General features: G+C 43.4%; 2 protein-coding genes across 4 annotated transcripts in view; both read right to left on the bottom strand.

Moving 5' to 3' along the window:
- The window catches only part of LOC120048907 (probable E3 ubiquitin-protein ligase MID2), a 1,198,409-nt gene that overhangs the window by 121,103 nt on the left and 1,056,827 nt on the right, over positions 1–20,479 (bottom strand). The gene's annotated exons all lie outside the window — the stretch shown is intronic.
- Positions 1–20,479, bottom strand: part of LOC120047852 (proton-coupled amino acid transporter 1-like) — a 52,441-nt gene that overhangs the window by 8,530 nt on the left and 23,432 nt on the right. For 2 of the 3 annotated variants that reach the window (XM_038993405.1, XM_038993404.1), the window contains 7 exons: positions 19,560–19,648; positions 18,622–18,711; positions 18,306–18,390; positions 16,560–16,778; positions 13,082–13,180; positions 12,743–12,909; positions 1,299–1,468 (listed from right to left, as the gene is read on the bottom strand). In XM_038993405.1, the coding sequence (XP_038849333.1) occupies positions 1,299–1,468; positions 12,743–12,909; positions 13,082–13,180; positions 16,560–16,778; positions 18,306–18,390; positions 18,622–18,711; positions 19,560–19,648 (919 nt within the window). The remainder of the gene's footprint in view (positions 1–1,298; positions 1,469–12,742; positions 12,910–13,081; positions 13,181–16,559; positions 16,779–18,305; positions 18,391–18,621; positions 18,712–19,559; positions 19,649–20,479) is intronic. The other variant, XM_038993406.1, reaches the window with a different exon arrangement.

Below are 20,479 nucleotides of genomic sequence, written 5' to 3'. Positions count from 1 at the left end.
ACTCCTGCGTTGTATTGGCTGTGTGCTTAGGGTCGTTGTCCTGTTGGAAGGTGAACCTTCGCCTCAGTCTGAGGTCCTGAGCAGGTTTTCATCAAGGATCTCTGTACTTTGCCTCGATCCTGACTAGTCTTCCAGTCCCTGCCGCTGAAAAACATCCCAACAGCATGATGCTGCCACCACCATGCTTCACCATAGGGATGGTACCAGGATTCCTCCAGAAGTGACGCTTGGCATTCAGGCCAAAGAGTTTCACCAGACCAGAGAATCTTGTTTCTCATGGTCTGAGCGTCTTTAGATGCCTTTTGGCAAACTCCAAGCGGGCTGTCATGTGGCTTTTACTGAGGAGTGGCTTCCGCCTGGCCACTATCATAAAGGCCTGATTGGTGGAGTGCTGCTTGTCCTTCTGGAAGGTTCTCCCATCTCCACAGAGGAACTTTAGAGCTCTGTCAGAGTGACCATCGCATTCTTGGTCACGTCCCTGACCAAGGCCCTTCTCCCCCGATTGCTCAGTTTGGCCTGTCGGCCAGCTCTAGGAAGAGTCTTGGTGGTTCCAAACTCCTTCCATTTAAGAATGATGGAGGCCACATTTTTGCAAATTTATTAAAAACAGAAATACCTTATTTACAGGTATTTACAGACCCTTTGCTATGAAACTCGAAATTGAGCTCAGGTGCATCCTGTTTCCATTGATCATCCTTGAGATGTTTCTACAACTTGGAGTCCACCTGTGGTAAATTCAAATGATTGGACATGATTTAGAAAAACGCACACCTGTCGATTTAAAGGTCCCACAGTTGACAGTGCATGTCAGAGCAAAAACCAAGCCATGAGGTCAAAGGAATTGTCCGTAGAGCTCAGAGAGGATTGTTTCTAGGCACAGATCTGGAGAAGGGTACCCAAAAAATGTATGCAGCATTGAAGGTCCCCAAGAACACAGTGGCCTTAAATGGAAGAAGTTTGGAACCACCAATACTCTTCCTAGAGCTGGCCACCAGGCCGAACTGAGCAATGCCAAGGGACTTCCCACTGACTAGGGCAGGGGTCGGCAACAGGCAGGGGTCAGCAATCTCTTATTGGGCTTAGTTTTGGTCAATTTGCAGTTTTCAAATGATTCTATAAGGCCCCCGCGACTATCCGCGCCGACAAAAATTGTCCCTACTACCCCCGGCTTAGGGGCTTGAGACTTCAGTCAGACTCACAGATGAAGTGATGTCTTCAGACTCTAGTCAGATGCACTACTACACACTGAGGCGTTGGGGATGGTAGACTGCCCTAGGGGCGTCAGACGTCATACTCACAGGTGAAGAAGACGAGCGCAGTGCGGATCAGAAGATCAACCGGGAGTTTCCATCTCTCTGAGACGCGGGACACCGCTGGAGGAATCAGGATCTCAGCTGGCACGTAGAACTGAAGGGCAAAGGTGATGTAGATACCGAAACAGTAGAGCAGTTTTACAATCTGATACATCCTAGATAGAGACAGAGAGAGAGAGACAGACAGGGAGAGAGACAGCGAGAGAGACAGAGACAGGTTAAAGTCAAAAGGCAGACACACAGCCACCATGGTTGTGAGCTGTAATTTTTCCAATGTTATTTTTTTTTTTAACAGTACAAAACACACACATGACAACATCACACCTTCTCAGACCCACCTGCTCACACCCTCCATCTCCATCACATGGCCTCAAACTGCACCATTTTGTTTCTCTCGGTCACCCACACACTTTCAACATTTAGATAATAAAAGCATTTGACCTTTCCATTGTGTTAATGATGGAGGATTGGTTGATATCCAGTTGAAGAATATGTTTTTCAAGATGATTGACAAGAACAGTACCATCCAACCCATCGATTGCACCTTCATATGCCATGTCTTGAAATGCGCAGACAGACGGATTAAAATGACCTTTCCATTTTAATACTTCTGACAGCCAACTTTTTAACTCTGCCCATAACTTTTGGACTTCATAACATTCCCAGAAGGCATGGGTTATTACAAACTAATGAAAAATGTACCTGGTAATCTAATTTCATTTACTACGGGCCTAAGAATGGTTTTTATATTTCTATATGATCAACCCATAAATAATCTAGACCAACAGGATCTCATAAATCAGGGCAGCCCAACCCTCTTCCTGGAGATCTACTGTCCTGTAGGTTATCAGTCCAACCCTCTTCCCGGAGATCTACTGTCCTGTAGGTTATCAGTCCAACCCTCTTCCTGGAGATCTACTGTCCTGTAGGTTATCAGTCCAACCCTCTTCCCGGAGATCTACCGTCCTGTAGGTTATCAGTCCAACCCTCTTCCTGGAGATCTACCGTCCTGTGGGTTATCAGTCCAACCCTCTTCCTGGAGATCTACCGTCCTGTGGGTTATCAGTCCAACCCTCTTCCTGGTGATCTACCGTCCTGTAGGTTATCAGTCCAACCCTCTTCCTGGAGATCTACTGTCCTGTGGGTTTTCAGTCCAACCCTCTTCCTGGAGATCTACCGTCCTGTGGGTTTTCAGTCCAACCCTCTTCCTGGAGATCTACTGTCCTGTGGGTTTTCAGTCCAACCCTCTTCCTGGAGATCTACTGTCCTGTAGGTTATCAGTCCAACCCTCTTCCTGGAGATCTACTGTCCTGTAGGTTATCAGTCCAACCCTCTTCCTGGTGATCTACTGTCCTGTGGGTTATCAGTCCAACCCTCTTCCTGGTGATCTACTGTCCTGTGGGTTATCAGTCCAACCCTCTTCCTGGTGATCTACTGTCCTGTGGGTTATCAGTCCAACCCTCTTCCTGGAGATCTACTGTCCTGTGGGTTATCAGTCCAACCCTCTTCCTGGTGATCTACTGTCCTGTGGGTTATCAGTCCAACCCTCTTCCTGGAGATCTACTGTCCTGTAGGTTATCAGTCCAACCCTCTTCCTGGTGATCTACTGTCCTGTAGGTTATCAGTCCAACCCTCTTCCTGGAGATCTACTGTCCTGTAGGTTATCAGTCCAACCCTCTTCCTGGAGATCTACCGTCCTGTAGGTTATCAGTCCAACCCTCTTCCCGGAGATCTACTGTCCTGTGGGTTTTCAGTCCAACCCTCTTCCTGGAGATCTACCGTCCTGTGGGTTTTCAGTCCAACCCTCTTCCCGGAGATCTACTGTCCTGTAGGTTATCAGTCCAACCCTCTTCCCGGAGATCTACTGTCCTGTAGGTTATCAGTCCAACCCTAATTTAGGATATCTGATTCTACTAATTAGCTGCTCAACAAGACCTTAACTAGCTGAATCAGATTTGCTAAATTAGGGTTGGATTGAAAGCCTACAGGACTGTAGATCTCCAGGAAGAGGGTTGGGCAGCCCTGTTTTAAATAATCTAGACCAACAGGATGTCATAAATAATCTAGACCAACAGGATGTCATGAATAATCTAGACCAACAGGATGTCATGAATAATCTAGACCAACAGGATGTCATGAATAATCTAGACCAACAGGATGTCATAAATAATCTAGACCAACAGGATGTCATAAATAATCTAGACCAACAGGATGTCATAAATAATCTAGACCAACAGGATGTCATAAATAATCTAGACCAACAGGATGTCATAAATAATCTAGACCAACAGGATGTCATAAATAATCTAGACCAACAGGATGTCATAAATAATCTAGACCAACAGGATGTCATAAATAATCTAGACCAACAGGATGTCATAAATAATCTAGACCAACAGGATGTCATAAATAATCTAGACCAACAGGATGTCATGAATAATCTAGACCAACAGGATGTCATAAATAATCTAGACCAACAGGATGTCATAAATAATCTAGACCAACAGGATGTCATAAATAATCTAGACCAACAGGATGTCATAAATAATCTAGACCAACAGGATGTCATAAATAATCTAGACCAACAGGATGTCATAAATAATCTAGACCAACAGGATGTCATGAATAATCTAGACCAACAGGATGTCATGAATAATCTAGACCAACAGGATGTCATGAATAATCTAGACCAACAGGATGTCATAAATAATCTAGACCAACAGGATGTCATGAATAATCTAGACCAACAGGATGTCATGAATAATCTAGACCAACAGGATGTCATGAATAATCTAGACCAACAGGATGTCATAAATAATCTAGACCAACAGGATGTCATAAATAATCTAGACCAACAGGATGTCATAAATAATCTAGACCAACAGGATGTCATAAATAATCTAGACCAACAGGATGTCATAAATAATCTAGACCAACAGGATGTCATAAATAATCTAGACCAACAGGATGTCATGAATAATCTAGACCAACAGGATGTCATAAATAATCTAGACCAACAGGATGTCATAAATAATCTAGACCAACAGGATGTCATAAATAATCTAGACCAACAGGATGTCATAAATAATCTAGACCAACAGGATGTCATAAATAATCTAGACCAACAGGATGTCATAAATAATCTAGACCAACAGGATGTCATAAATAATCTAGACCAACAGGATGTCATGAATAATCTAGACCAACAGGATGTCATGAATAATCTAGACCAACAGGATGTCATAAATAATCTAGACCAACAGGATGTCATAAATAATCTAGACCAACAGGATGTCATAAATAATCTAGACCAACAGGATGTCATAAATAATCTAGACCAACAGGATGTCATAAATAATCTAGACCAACAGGATGTCATAAATAATCTAGACCAACAGGATGTCATAAATAATCTAGACCAACAGGATGTCATAAATAATCTAGACCAACAGGATGTCATAAATAATCTAGACCAACAGGATGTCATAAATAATCTAGACCAACAGGATGTCATAAATAATCTAGACCAACAGGATGTCATAAATAATCTAGACCAACAGGATGTCATAAATAATCTAGACCAACAGGATGTCATAAATAATCTAGACCAACAGGATGTCATAAATAATCTAGACCAACAGGATGTCATAAATAATCTAGACCAACAGGATGTCATAAATAATCTTTTGACAATGATTTTACATGAGGCCTAATTCGCATGATATACCTAAAATACTTACATCCACTAGGCTAATAAATAATCACATGTTCCTTTTGATCATTTAACGAACCTCTATCATGTTATTTCAAGTTACACATTTGAAGGGCATGCAAAAGCAATTTAGAGTTGTTGAACGAGAATGTTGCTATAACGGTAATATTAAATCAAAACTCCTCTTTTAACCTGCATAATACTGTATGGTTACTGCAATGTCTACCACATAATACTGTATGGTTACTGCAATGTCTCCCACATAATACTGTATGATTCAGTGCAATGTCTACCACATAATACTGTATGATTCAGTGCAATGTCTCCCACATAATACTGTATGGTTACTGCAATGTCTCCCACATAATACTGTATGGTTACTGCAATGTCTCCCACATAATACTGTATGGTTACTGCAATGTCTCCCACATAATACTGTATGACCACATAATACTGTATGATTACTGCAATGTCTCCCACATAATACTGTATGGTTACTGCAATGTCTACAACATAATACTGTATGATTACTGCAATGTCTACAACATAATACTGTATGGTTACTGCAATGTAGTTACTTATTTTTATAACTAAAATGCTTTAACAAAATTAAAAATCAGACCACCAGATGACAACAGTTCACCTGACAAGAATAAAGTTAGACATTTATAACTCAATAACAAACCTGGATTTGCCCTGACGAAAACACATCAACCCTCTACAAATAAGTCAATGTATTATAATCCACATAATAATCAAGACAACCTTACAATAGGTCATGATATATACACTGTATGTCCAATAGAAAGAAGAAAACAGTTCTTGTTAAACATCTTTGTGTTTTCCTTACTAAAAGAACGGTAACAAAGACTAGACAGCGCAGATGTGCTCAAAGACGCCCTCTAGTGTTTCAAAGGAGCATTAAACAGCAAGATCTGCGACTCACCGAAGCACAGCACACCTCACACTGTACTACAGTATGACTGGACTTTTAAGAAGAGGAACCATATTTAGTAATAGTTAACGCTACAGCATTTTATATCAATGATACATCACGCAGACAGAGAAACCGACGGTGGTTACAATCCTATGCATTTTTGACGGCTGCAACTCAAGTTGGGAGTGAAGCCCTGAATGACACTAATGTAGTCTGATATGAATGAACTAGAGGTCGACCGATTAAATCGGGGCCGATTTCCCTTTTCATAACAATCGGAAATCGGTATTTTTGGGCGCCGACTTGCCTATTTTTTTTTTTTACACCTTTATTTAATCTTTATTTAACTAGGCAAGTCAGTTAAGAACACATTCTTATTTTCAATGACGGCCTAACGAGGCAGAACGACAGATTTTTAACCTTGTCAGCTCGGGGGATTCAATCTTGCAACCTTGCAGTTAACTAGTCCAATGCTCTAACACCTGATTACATTGCACTCCACGAGGAGCCTGCCTGTTACGCAAATGCAGTAAGCTGAGGTAAGTTGCTAGCTAGCATTAAACTTATCTTTATAAAAAACAATCAATCAATGACTGTCATTGCTCCAATGTGTACTTAACCATAAACATCAATGCCTTTCTTAAAATCAATACACAAGTATATATTTTTAAACCTGCATATTTAGCTAAAAAACATCCAGGTTAGCAGGCAATATTAACCAGGTGAAATTGTGTCATTTCTCTTGCGTTCATTGCACGCAGAGTTAGGGTATATGCAACAGTCTGGCTCTTTGCGAACTAATTATGACATAACATTGAAGGTTGTGCAATGTAACAGGAATATTTAGACTCATGGATGCCACCCGTTAGATAAAATACGGAACGGAATAAACGTTTTGTTTTAGAGGTGGTAGTTACCGGGTTAGCCAAAGGTATATGGTTTAGAGAGAAATAGTCGACGCGTTATAATTCCTGTAATAACTTGTGGCTGAACTTGAAAGGGGTTCCTTCGTTATTTTACCGTTCATGTCTTCCATAGAGAATGTCTTGATCTACTTCAAATAATGTCTGTGTTTCGTGCAGGCTTAAACCGCCTCGACGTTTTGATACCCGTGTAAATCTCACTAAGATACGGTAACGTTTGTCAACATATTTTCATAAATCCACTCTACAAAAAAAAATCTTAGTTTATATTTAGCCAATAATGATCATAGTTACCTTGTCCTATGGATATCTACACAGTTATAAAATTGGCGGTGTAAGCCTACACGAAACACAGACCTTATTTTAAGTGAATCTAAAAAATATCCTATGCAATAAATGAAGGAACCGCTTTTCAGATTTTGCTAGGTGTCATGGGAATTATGGTCGCACTTTGGTTGTCAATTCTTACCATGCCCATTATTAAAATAGGATTTCCTGCATATAGACATTAAGGTTTTTGTTTTCAACATTCATCACAGGTAACTTAAACTCTATTTTTATTCAAACAGTTGAGAGTATTTGTCTCCTAAGCAGACTCTACAGTATCATTGTCACTTCAGAGCTGTGTGTGTATTTATGTATTATATTAAGTTAAAATAAGTGTTCATTGTTCATTCAGTATTGTTGCAATTGTCATTATTACAAAAATGTGTGTGTGTGTGTATGATATATATATATATATATTTTAATAAATCGGCTGATTAATCGGTATCGGCTTTTTTTGTCCTCCAATAATCGGTATCGGCATTGAAAAATCATAATCGGTCGACCTCTAGAATGAACCCCTGAATAACACTAATGTAGTCTGATATGAATGGCCACAAGTCAGTGATTGAGGAAACTAATGCTGCAGCTATTTTCCTATCAAGTCTGGTTTGCATGAGGCTAAACAAACAGCTCATCATTGTCTGCCACTTTCCTACAGGCTCATGACCTGCTGACCTGGCTAGATCCATTTAACATGCAATCAATTCCACTGATCAGTCAGCTCACTGAAAAACAGGGGTCATTAAAAAAGGTACTGACACTCATTGTTTCTCTCTCTCTCATTGTTTTCACAGAACATTGAGTCATTGCTTTCCATAATGACCAGGTAAAAAGAGTCTCCAGTCAGTCTATAGATAGTCAGAACAGAAGGTATCAGTCTATAGATACCGTAGTCAGAACAGAAGGTGTCCAGGTGGATGAAGCAGAGTGGTCGTTAGCACATCTTCCTGTCACTTAGAGCCATGCGGTCAGTGTGTTTCTGTAGGGAGCGTGTAGGTGTTTGGCCCCTATCCTATCCTGCAATGCCGGCCCTATTGACAGCTGAGAGCAGCTCCGAGAGCACAGTGGACTTGGTCGTGAGCCACGCCTCCTCACTGGTCTCTTTCATGCTGCCTCCCTCTGATCAGTTCAATCGGTTCCTGCTGCCTCTACCCGACTGTGACGGGTTCCTTCTGCCTCTACCCGACTGTGCGTCTAAATGAGCAGCTTATGATGACAAAACAAGCAAACAATCACACAAATATTCTAAACTTGGACTTAGGGCCACAGCAGAGAGAGAGCGAGGATCCTATTTAGGGCCACAGCAGAGAGAGCGAGGATCCTATTTAGGGCCACAGCAGAGAGAGCGGGGATCCTATTTAGGGCCACAGCAAAGAGAGAGCGAGGATCCTATTTAGGGCCACAGCAGAGAGAGCGGGGATCCTATTTAGGGCCACAGCAAAGAGAGATTTGGGATTCTATTTAGGGTCACAGTAAAGAGAGAGCGGGGATCCTATTTAGGGCCACAGCAAAGAGAGAGCGGGGATCCTATTTAGGGCCACAGCAAAGAGAGAGCGGGGATCCTATTTAGGGCCACAGCAAAGAGAGATTTGGGATTCTATTTAGGGCCACAGCAAAGAGAGAGCTGGGATTCTATTTAGGGTCACAGTAAAGAGAGAGCGGGGATCCTATTTAGGGCCACAGCAAAGAGAGAGCGAGGATCCTATTTAGGGCCACAGCAGAGAGAGCGAGGATCCTATTTAGGGCCACAGCAGAGAGAGAGCGAGGATCCTATTTAGGGCCACAGCAAAGACAGAGCGAGGATCCTATTTAGGGCCACAGCAAAGAGTGAGCTGGGATCCTATTTAGGGCCACAGCAAAGAGAGAGCGGGGATCCTATTTAGGGCCACAGCAAAGAGAGAGCGAGGATCCTATTTAGGGTCACAGTAAAGAGAGAGCGGGGATCCTATTTAGGGCCACAGCAAAGAGAGAGCGGGGATCCTATTTAGGGCCACAGCAAAGAGAGAGCGGGGATCCTATTTAGGGCCACAGCAAAGAGAGATTTGGGATTCTATTTAGGGCCACAGCAAAGAGAGAGCTGGGATTCTATTTAGGGTCACAGTAAAGAGAGAGCGGGGATCCTATTTAGGGCCACAGCAAAGAGAGAGCGAGGATCCTATTTAGGGCCACAGCAGAGAGAGCGAGGATCCTATTTAGGGCCACAGCAGAGAGAGAGCGAGGATCCTATTTAGGGCCACAGCAAAGAGAGAGCGAGGATCCTATTTAGGGCCACAGCAAAGAGTGAGCTGGGATCCTATTTAGGGCCACAGCAAAGAGAGAGCGGGGATCCTATTTAGGGCCACAGCAAAGAGAGAGCGAGGATCCTATTTAGGGCCACAGCAAAGAGAGAGCGAGGATCCTATTTAGGGCCACAGCAAAGAGAGAGCGAGGATCCTATTTAGGGCCACAGCAAAGAGAGAGCGAGGATCCTATTTAGGGCCACAGCAAAGAGAGAGCGATGATCCTATCTTGGTCAAAAACAAATATGCGTTATTTTCTCTCCTAAATAAGACACCATTCCTAAATCTGCAAGATAACACATTCTTCAGGAAATCTAAAAATGACCAAAACCTATCGATCAATACAATTATGACCAGTGGTACATAAAGATGCTTTGTGATTCTATACAGCACCATCTCTTCAGTACCTATGTGATTCTACACAGCACCATCTCTGTGATTCTACACAGCACCATCTCTGTGATTCTTGTCGTGGTAATTTCCTGTATTACTCAATAAAGAGAGAGAGAGAGCCAACCACACACAAGTCAGAGTTAAATTATATATTCCATCTTTAATATATATACAAGCTTCACCAAGGCCCTTTAATGACTCTCAGATCAATTCGGTGTCTATAAATGAATTCTCTGAGAGTGCTTACAAAACAATTCTTAGTTTCATTTATAGCCAAGATACACCCCTCTCAACTTTCAAAGAATCCTTTACCCGAAAGAGGAGTATCCTATTGCTAGACAGCATCTGCTATAAATCATCGTTCAGTTTGATCTCCCAAGACAAGGTTTAAATCTCATGCTTGATACTTCACTGTCTACCAAAACATTACCTCATCCAATGGCATATATCAGTTGTCATTTCTAGATACTCCCAAACCTGGACAAACTCAAAATCAGACAGTGAGCCCCTTAGGTCAAGATAAGGGCAACCTCAGAGGGGACATACAATGGTTCCAAACACGGCCAAACTCCTTCCCCCTATGAGAAAAGTAGGGAGTGACTGGCGTACAGACATTGTATGAGATAACTAACTGGTTCCCCAATTAATAACTCCATCCCTTCACATGGTTTAGGAATAGTTACAAACAACGTTCCCATAAGAAACCAACGTTCCACTCTGTCCTCCTCCCCTTCTAATATTCTACTTAGCACCACATGGTTTTAACAGATACATTGACATATGAAGACAAGCCTGACCTCTCCCCTCTCTGGCCCCAAGTTACCAATCCCTAGCTCAGAAGATTCTAATGACAAGTATCTCACAAGCATATGATGAAAATAACATCTTATCTATCTATGTTACTTAGCTAAATCTGATTCTGCCACGACATTCTATACAGCACCATCTCTTCAGTACCTACAGTGGGGAGAACAAGTATTTGATACACTGCCGATTTTGCAGGTCTTCCTACTTACAAAGCATGTAGAGGTCTGTAATTTTTATCATAGGTACACTTCAACTGTGAGAGACGGAATCTAAAACAAAAATCCAGAAAATCACATTGTATGATTTTTAAGTAATTAATTAGCATTTTATTGCATGACATAAGTATTTGATAACCTACCAACCAGTAAGAATTCCGGCTCTCACAGACCTGTTAGTTTTTCTTTAAGAAGCCCTCCTGTTCTCCACTCATTACCTGTATTAACTGCACCTGTTTGAACTCGTTACCTGTATAAAAGACACCTGTCCACACACTCAATCAAACAGACTCCAACCTCTCCACAATGGCCAAGACCAGAGAGCTGTGTAGGGACATCAGGGATAAAATTGTAGACCTGCACAAGGCTGGGATGGGCTACAGGACAATAGGCAAGCAGCTTGGTGAGAAGGCAACAACTGTTGGTGCAATTATTAGAAAATGGAAGAAGTTCAAGATGACGGTCAATCACCCTCGGTCTGGGGCTCCATGCAAGATCTCACCTCGTGGGGCATCAATGATCATGAGGAAGGTGAGGGATCAGCCCAGAACTACACGGCAGGACCTGGTCAATGACCTGAAGAGAGCTGGGAGCAGTCTCAAAGAAAACCACTACGTAACACACTACGCCGTCATCGATTAAAATCCTGCAGCGCACGCAAGGTCCCCCTGCTCAAGCCAGCGCATGTCCAGGCCCGTCTGAAGTTTGCCAATGACCATCTGGATGATCCAGAGGAGGAATGGGAGAAGGTAATGTGGTCTGATGAGACAAAAATAGAGCTTTTTGGTCTAAACTCCACTCGCCGTGTTTGGAGGAAGAAGAAGGATGAGTACAACCCCAAGAACACCATCCCAACCGTGAAGCATGGAGGTGGAAACATCATTCTTTGGGGATGCTTTTCTGCAAAGGGGACAGGACGACTGCACTGTATTGAGGGGAGGATGGATGGGGCCATGTATCGCGAGATCTTGGCCAACAACCTCCTTCCCTCAGTAAGAGCATTGAAGATGGGTCGTGGCTGGGTCTTCCAGCATGACAACGACCCGAAACACACAGCCAGGGCAACTAAGGAGTGGCTCCGTAAGACGCATCTCAAGGTCCTGGAGTGGCCTAGCCAGTCTCCAGACCTGAACCCAATAGAAAATCTTTGAAGGGAGCTGAAAGTCCGTATTGCCCAGCGACAGCCCCGAAACCTGAAGGATCTGGAGAAGGTCTGTATGGAGGAGTGGGCCAAAATCCCTGCTGCAGTGTGTGCAAACCTGGTCAAGAACTACAGGAAACGTATGATCTCTAATTGCAAACAAAGGTTTCTGTATCAAATATTAAGTTCTGCTCTTCTGATGTATCAAATACTTATGTCATGCAATAAAATGCAAATTAATTACTTAAAAATCATACAATGTGATTTTCTGGACCTCTACATGCTTTGTAAGTAGGAAAACCTGCAAAATCGGCAGTGTCTCAAATACTTGTTCTCCCCACTATGTGATTCTATACAGCACCATCTCTTCAGTACCTATGTGATTCTATACAGCACCATCTGTGATTCTATACAGCACCATCTCGTCAGTACCTATGTGATTCTATACAGCACCATCTCTTCAGTACCTATGTGATTCTACACAGCACCATCTCTGTGGTTCCATACAGCACCATCTCTTCAGTACCTATGTGATTCTATACAGCACCATCTATGTGATTCTATACAGCACCATCTCGTCAGTACCTGTGATTATATACAGCACCATCTCTTCAGTACCTATGTGATTCTATACAGCACCATCTATGTGATTCTATACAGCACCATCTCTTCAGGACATTGTAAGAAGAACTCACCAGCAGTTGGGTAAGTTAAGGGTGACACTTCCCCCTATGGCCTCTCCAAAGGTGATGTACCCTATGGTCCCCAAGCTGATATAGAGGAAGGTGACGATGCCCATTCCCAGATATAGAACCATATTGAAACTCTGAGGCTTCTGCATCTTGTTCTCCAGGGGCAGGACCTGGGACATGGAGGAACAACATTAGGTAACATGTTATGTAACACTTCACCTTAAGTTGCCATTATACCAATGAAACTACACAGTACTAACTGTAGTAATGTTGTAATAACATGTAATTACACAGTAATAATATTTATGCGGCATATGTTCAACATGAACAGTAATACGTTACCACTCCTATCCCCTCGAAAGCAAAGATGGCCGTTCCAAAGAAGAGAGGGTAGTCTTTGGCATGACCCACCTTCGGCAGGCTGATACGATTTGGGATGTTCTGGAAGAGAAAAAAAAAAATATATATATATAAAAATATTTTAAAAATCACAGAAAAAAGGTTCCAAACAGTCAGGCAATCAAATAAAAATCCATAGCAGTTCACATAATAGGGCTCTCGTCCAACATGAGCCGCCAGAACAACTTCAATGCAACTTGGCGTAGATTCTACAAGTGTCTAGAACTCTGGAGGGATGTGACACCATTATTTCACGCAAAATTACATCATTTGGTGTTTTGTTGATGCGGTGGAAACCCTGGCAAAGCACACAGCCCCACGGCAGAGGGCCCCCTACTGCTGTAGTTTTTTTTTGGGGGGGGGGGGGGGGGGGGGGGCCTGTCGTGATAGTATGTGAACATGTCATAAGCCATCAATGTTTTTTTATATTATTTTTTTATTATTATTGGAAATTAGCTATAAAACTGCAACATTGTGTCTTTCAGCCGGAACCACACCCGTGTGGAAGTGCCTGGTTTCAATATACTTTGTATCCCTCATTGACTCAAGTGTTGCCTTTATTTTGTCAGTTACCTGTATTTTTCTCTATTTGGGTGAGTGATCATTTTTAGTGGCTCTCTATTTGCCCTCAGCATGCATTTCTCTCTCACCATTCTGAATGTCTATTGCATTAAAAGAATGGAAACTCATCATGAAGGGTCGCAGTGGCTCACAGGTCTGCACCTACATCCATACCTCCACATGCGGTCAGAGACAACCCTAGCCTTTTAGGGGCCGAACCAACATCCTGTTGGGGAAATTCTACTCCTTTTGCCATTGACGGAGAGAAAAATGTGCAATTTTACAGCCAATTTCTTGCAGTTCTACACATTTTGCCGTAGGGTGGAGACAAATGGTTGCAGTTTTTAATATACATCTGATGATCAATGAGGGCCCCCGGTTGGTAGACCGTGATTACTATAAGTTTAGATAGCTGGCTGCTAGACTAACTACAAAATGTTAGCCATCATTGCCTAATTGAGTGACTGACATAAGAGAAAAACTGCTGAGGCACAACCACATTTCAAAATGGCACCTTGTGTATTCTACTGTTCTAACTCAACAGGAAGTTGAGACCACGACTGAGTTCCTAGTTGCCTATCCCTGGTCTAAAGAATCCATTTGTTGTTCTGAAATATGAACAAGGAAATACTACACATTTTGAACTCGTATTACAGTGGTTCCTCCTTTAAAAGTGGTGTCATACTGCAGCACACCTTGCGGGCTGCTGCTGCATTCTGTGGCACGTTATTTAAATTGTCAGCCATCTTATTTTACGTTAATGCAAGTTAGTGCTAGTTTGACCACCAGAGGGCAACTTTGAGAAGCATTCGATAGTCTCCCATATTGGCATGACTATAGAATTTAAAACCTTTTTTGTAATAACATAGTACATGGGATTGATTAAGAAATGTGGCTTAATTAATATTATGGGGTTTCTATTCCGAGAAAAACAAAACCCTCAGGGTTTCCGTTAGGATGGAATGGAAAATACTGCGCTGTACAACGTGACGGTCGGGAGTAGGCTACAGCATAAGAGGATTCTAAATGAATATCTAAGAGGCACAACATTTCCACACCCTAATTATAGTGTAACCAACTCATTTTGCCTATGGTAGGCCTACAGTAGAATTATTTATTTCTGGAGAAACCCAACTTGATCATTTAGCAGACATCACTTGCTTATAATTAGTCAACACATATCTTAAGAATATAACTGAACATTTGTTTCTCTATGCTTGTCTCAGAGCAGCGCAAAATGGTGCTGAAATAGACGTCCACAGCGGGAAGGCATATATATATATATATATATATATTTTGGAGATTATTTCCTTTTCAAAAAAACAACAGTGAGTGATTGTAATCTGAATAAAAGGCCAAAATAATATTTAAAAAGGACAAAATACAGCCCTGCTAATAGCCATAATGGCGCTGTACAACGTGACCATGTGTTTGAAAGAGTATTTTCCAGTAAACAACTATTTGTTTACCTTCATTAGACAACTTTGTTCCAATATTTCTGTAATTTAGTGATATTTATTCCCATAGTAATTCATTATGGATCCATAACTAAATAAACATCTGCATTTTGAAAGAATAAAATAATGATAATAATAATAACGAAAGCATAAAGATGTTGATGAAATACTCTGAGTTAGAAATGTAACACTTCAGAGTACTTCAGCATCATGTGAGTCCCCCCGCCAGAAGCCAGTCCTGCAGTACCTACCGTGAAGCAGAAGCCAGTCCTGCAGTACGTACCGTGAAGCAGAAGCCAGTCCTGCAGTACCTACCGTGAAGCAGAAGCCAGTCCTGCAGTACGTACCGTGAAGCAGAAGCCAGTCCTGCAGTACCTACCGTGAAGCAGAAGCCAGTCCTGCAGTACCTACCGTGAAGCAGAAGCCAGTCCTGCAGTACCTACCGTGAAGCAGAAGCCAGTCCTGCAGTACGTACCGTGAAGCAGAAGCCAGTCCTGCAGTACCTACCGTGAAGCAGAAGCCAGTCCTGCAGTACGTACCGTGAAGCAGAAGCCAGTCCTGCAGTACCTACCGTGAAGCAGAAGACAGTCCAGCAGTACCTACCGTGAAGCAGAAGCCAGTCCTGCAGTACCTACCGTGAAGCAGAAGACAGTCCTGCAGTACCTACCGTGAAGCAGAAGACAGTCCAGCAGTACGTACCGTGAAGCAGAAGCCAGTCCTGCAGTACCTACCGTGAAGCAGAAGCCAGTCCAGCAGTACCTACCGTGAAGCAGAAGCCAGTCCTGCAGTACCTACCGTGAAGCAGAAGACAGTCCAGCAGTACCTACCGTGAAGCAGAAGACAGTCCTGCAGTACCTACCGTGAAGCAGAAGACAGTCCAGCAGTACCTACCGTGAAGCAGAAGACAGTCCAGCAGTACCTACCGTGAAGCAGAAGCCAGTCCTGCAGTACCTACCGTGAAGCAGAAGACAGTCCAGCAGTACCTACCGTGAAGCAGAAGACAGTCCTGCAGTACCTACCGTGAAGCAGAAGACAGTCCTGCAGTACCTACCGTGAAGCAGAAGACAGTCCTGCAGTACCTACCGTGAAGCAGAAGACAGTCCTGCAGTACCTACCGTGAAGCAGAAGACAGTCCTGCAGTACCTACCGTGAAGCAGAAGCCAGTCCTGCAGTACCTACCGTGAAGCAGAAGCCAGTCCTGCAGTACCTACCGTGAAGCAGAAGACAGTCCTGCAGTACGTACCGTGAAGCAGAAGACAGTCCTGCAGTACGTACCGTGAAGCAGAAGACAGTCCAGCAGTACCTACCGTGAAGCAGAAGACAGTCCTGCAGTACCTACCGTGAAGCAGAAGACAGTCCTGCAGTACCTACCGTGAAGCAGAAGACAGTCCTGCAGTACGTACCGTGAAGCAGAAGAAGTAGATGAGGACCAGACTAGCACACATGGCCAGGTTGGCTGCCAGAGAGAGGGGTGCCAGGTACTTCAGGTTGCGGGTGAACACCAGGAGTATAACGGCTGGCAGGAAACACAACATGTAGAGACGGGAGTCAAAGCTGGGGACGGTCACAGCCGTCTGGTTGTTATGGCAGTTCATGGTTGTCCCGTTAGAAGCTTCCACCACCTTAAGGAAGAATGCCACAGAACAATGAACACAAGTTAGGGTATCCTTTTCACACTATCGTGGCAACTTAAATTGTACTGTATCTAGTATTTTCTTCACATTTCCCTTCCCAGCAAAGTTCAAGCAACTGTGATGATAGGACCGAACAGAGGACCGAACAATATAGCTGATTAACAGCACGAGGAGAAGATCACTCCAGGCAGTGATGATAACATCCACACTGCTGGTACCTATATAGGAGTGATAATAACATCCACACTGCTGGTACTGCTGTTATCTTGTCCACTCCAGTGATGATAACATCTAAACTGCTGTTATCTTGTCCACTCCAGTGATGATAACATCTAAACTGCTGTTATCTTGTCCACTCCAGTGATGATAACATCTAAACTGCTGTTATCTTGTCCACTCCAGTGATGATAACATCTAAACTGCTGTTATCTTGTCCACTCCAGTGATGATAACATCTAAACTGCTGTTATCTTGTCCACTCCAGTGATGATAACATCTAAACTGCTGTTACTGCTGTTATCTTGTCCACTCCAGTGATGATAACATCTAAACTGCTGGTACTGCTCAGGAAGAAGTAAACACCACCTTGTGGTGAGAAACAGTACGACGCCAAATATGAACATGACGCCATGTCCCCTACCTGTTTCACGTTGTCACTGAGGAAGACGAAGTAGACAGTACTCGTCAACATGATGACATGTCCCCTACCTGTTTCACGTTGTCACTGAGGAAGACGAAGTAGACAGTACTCGTCAACATGATGACATGTCCCCTACCTGTTTGATGTTGTCACTGAGGAATACGAAGTAGACAGTACTAGTCAACATGACATGTCCCCTACCTGTTTGACGTTGTCACTGAGGAATACGAAGTAGACAGTACTAGTCAACATGACATGTCCCCTACCTGTTTGACGTTGTCACTGAGGAAGACGAAGTAGACAGTACTAGTCAACATGATGACATGTCCCCTACCTGTTTGACGTTGTCAGTGAGGAAGACGAAGTAGACAGTACTAGTCAACATGATGACATGTCCCCTACCTGTTTGACGTTGTCACTGAGGAAGACGAAGTAGACAGTACTAGTCAACATGATGACATGTCCCCTACCTGTTTGACGTTGTCAGTGAGGAAGACGAAGTAGACAGTACTCGTCAACATGATGACATGTCCCCTACCTGTTTGACGTTGTCACTGAGGAAGACGAAGTAGACAGTACTAGTCAACATGATGACATGTCCCCTACCTGTTTGACGTTGTCACTGAGGAAGACGAAGTAGACAGTACTAGTCAACATGATGACATGTCCCCTACCTGTTTGATGTTGTCACTGAGGAAGACGAAGTAGACAGTACTAGTCAACATGACATGTCCCCTACCTGTTTGATGTTGTCACTGAGGAAGACGAAGTAGACAGTACTAGTCAACATGATGACATGTCCCCTACCTGTTTCACGTTGTCACTGAGGAAGACGAAGTAGACAGTACTAGTCAACATGATGACATGTCCCCTACCTGTTTGACGTTGTCACTGAGGAAGACGAAGTAGACACAGCAGAAACCCAGCTGGGTGGTGATCAGAAACACGTTAACTATCCGCCTGAAGGAAAAGAGGGACAAGGACCCAAATCAACCTCTGTTCTACGCATTAGAGGGGACTGAAAACACAAGATATGAAACCAAACACTGAGGAGTTGAGAACTCTTATTGAATAAGGTCAAATCACAAGTCATAATATATAAGAATAAAGTTACTTGTTATTAAAGAATACATTTCATGATTCATCACCTTCCTGTAGACACATGCTACTGTAGACACGTTCTATATTTACCTCCCCCATATTGAGTACCTTCTCAGCCACGAGACATTCTCCATACCATACTGCACAGCATCACCATAGTCCAGAAAGGGCTTGTTCAACCTAGAACAGAGGGACAATCACTCCGGGTAAGAGTGCTGGTCTAGGATCAGGTCTACCCTGTCCATGGAAACTGGTCTAGGATCAGGTCTACCCTGTCCATGTAACCTTAATCATTATGGTCTAAAAGGCTAAACTGAATAATGGCCCCAGAATTCAACGACCACCTCGTCAACAAAACAAAAAAGACCATACACGGTGTTGACCCCGATGTTCACTAAACGTGACAGTATTACTTCAGCTGGGGCCTGGTACCTGGTCACTAGTGTGAGGAATCTGACAGCGGTACAGGACATAGGTTAATAATATGTTTAATCGTCTAACAGAGGACAGGGTTGTGAACGATGGATGTAGACTATCCTACAGAGATGAAATGTAGGGTGCATTCACATCGTGCTCATTAGGTTTGGTTTGCTTGTATTACAAAATACAAATGGTTTTCACTTCTCCTACAAAGGAACCTAACCGCACCAGATCAACAACATACCTTACAGTCTGAACACACCCATAAGGGTGTTACTAGAACACAGTGGACTGATGACTGGCTTGGTTTGTTTCATTAAAACATCCTGCTTTATCCAATACTAGGCTTGATGGCATCGCGGTGACTTTGACTTTGGCTAATCTATGAACTGAACACATTTCACCAGTCCAGTTTCCAGGACAACGTGAGAGATTTCCTCATAGACGTCAAACTCAAAAAAGGAAGTGCACAATGTGAAAGTACTGTACTTCTCTTCTTGTTGCTTGACTCAAAACTAGTTGCACAACAGCATCCACAACAATAGGAACTGTTTATGGAGCAACTGGGGTGCGCTGCAGACAAAAGGAGTGGGAAAGGCTCCACTTACTTTACACTGAGGTGGTGGGAACACATTACAAGCAGGTTCATACAGTGGACTGCTATTATCCCCATGGCAAACAGACTCAGAGGTCCTAACTGGAAAGCAAGAGAGAAGAAAAGTGTCATTAGGTAACTGGAAAGGAAGAGAGAAGAGAAGTGTCATTAGGTGTCGTCCCGTTGGGATTGTGTCATTAGGTGTCGAAGCATTGGGATTGTGTCATTCCCTCACACTGCACTGGTAGAATAAATGTATTAGCCATGGACATCTACTAAGGAGGCAGGCATGGTGACTGTTCTAAGCCCGAGTCTGGTAGAACAGGTATTTGGTTATCAGGAATTATTATTACTTAATTGCTAACTGTTTGCTTACCAAAAGGCCTGCGTTCCTGACAGCCAACGGTAGGCCTAGCAGCCCTGTACCGATGTTTCCCCTTCTAACCCTAACCCTTACCACAAGGCCTGCGTTCCTGACAGCCAACGGTAGGCCTAGCAGCCCTGTACCGATGTTTCCCCTTCTAACCCTAACCCTTACCACAAGGCCTGCGTTCCTGACAGCCAGAGGTAGGTCTAGCAGCCCTGTACCGATGTTTCCCCTTCTAACCCTAACCCTTACCACAAGGCCTGTGTTCCTGACAGCCAGAGGTAGGTCTAGCAGCCCTGTACCGATGTTTCCCCTTCTAACCCTAACCCTTACCACAAGGCCTGCGTTCCTGACAGCCAGAGGTAGGCCTAGCAGCCCTGTACCGATGTTCCCCTTCTAACCCTAACCCTTACCACAAGGCCTGCGTTCCTGACAGCCAGAGGTAGGCCTAACAGCCCTGTACTGATGTTCCCCTTCTAACCCTAACCCTTACCACAAGGCCTGCGTTCCTGACAGCCAGAGGTAGGCCTATCAGCCCTGTACCGATGTTTCCCCTTCTAACCCTA

This window comes from Salvelinus namaycush, chromosome 5 (assembly GCF_016432855.1).
Source record: "Salvelinus namaycush isolate Seneca chromosome 5, SaNama_1.0, whole genome shotgun sequence".
NCBI classification, from domain to species: Eukaryota; Metazoa; Chordata; class Actinopteri; order Salmoniformes; family Salmonidae; genus Salvelinus; species Salvelinus namaycush.
The sequence above is the reverse complement of the archived record's forward strand: the minus strand, read 5'-3'. Positions and strand labels throughout refer to the sequence as shown.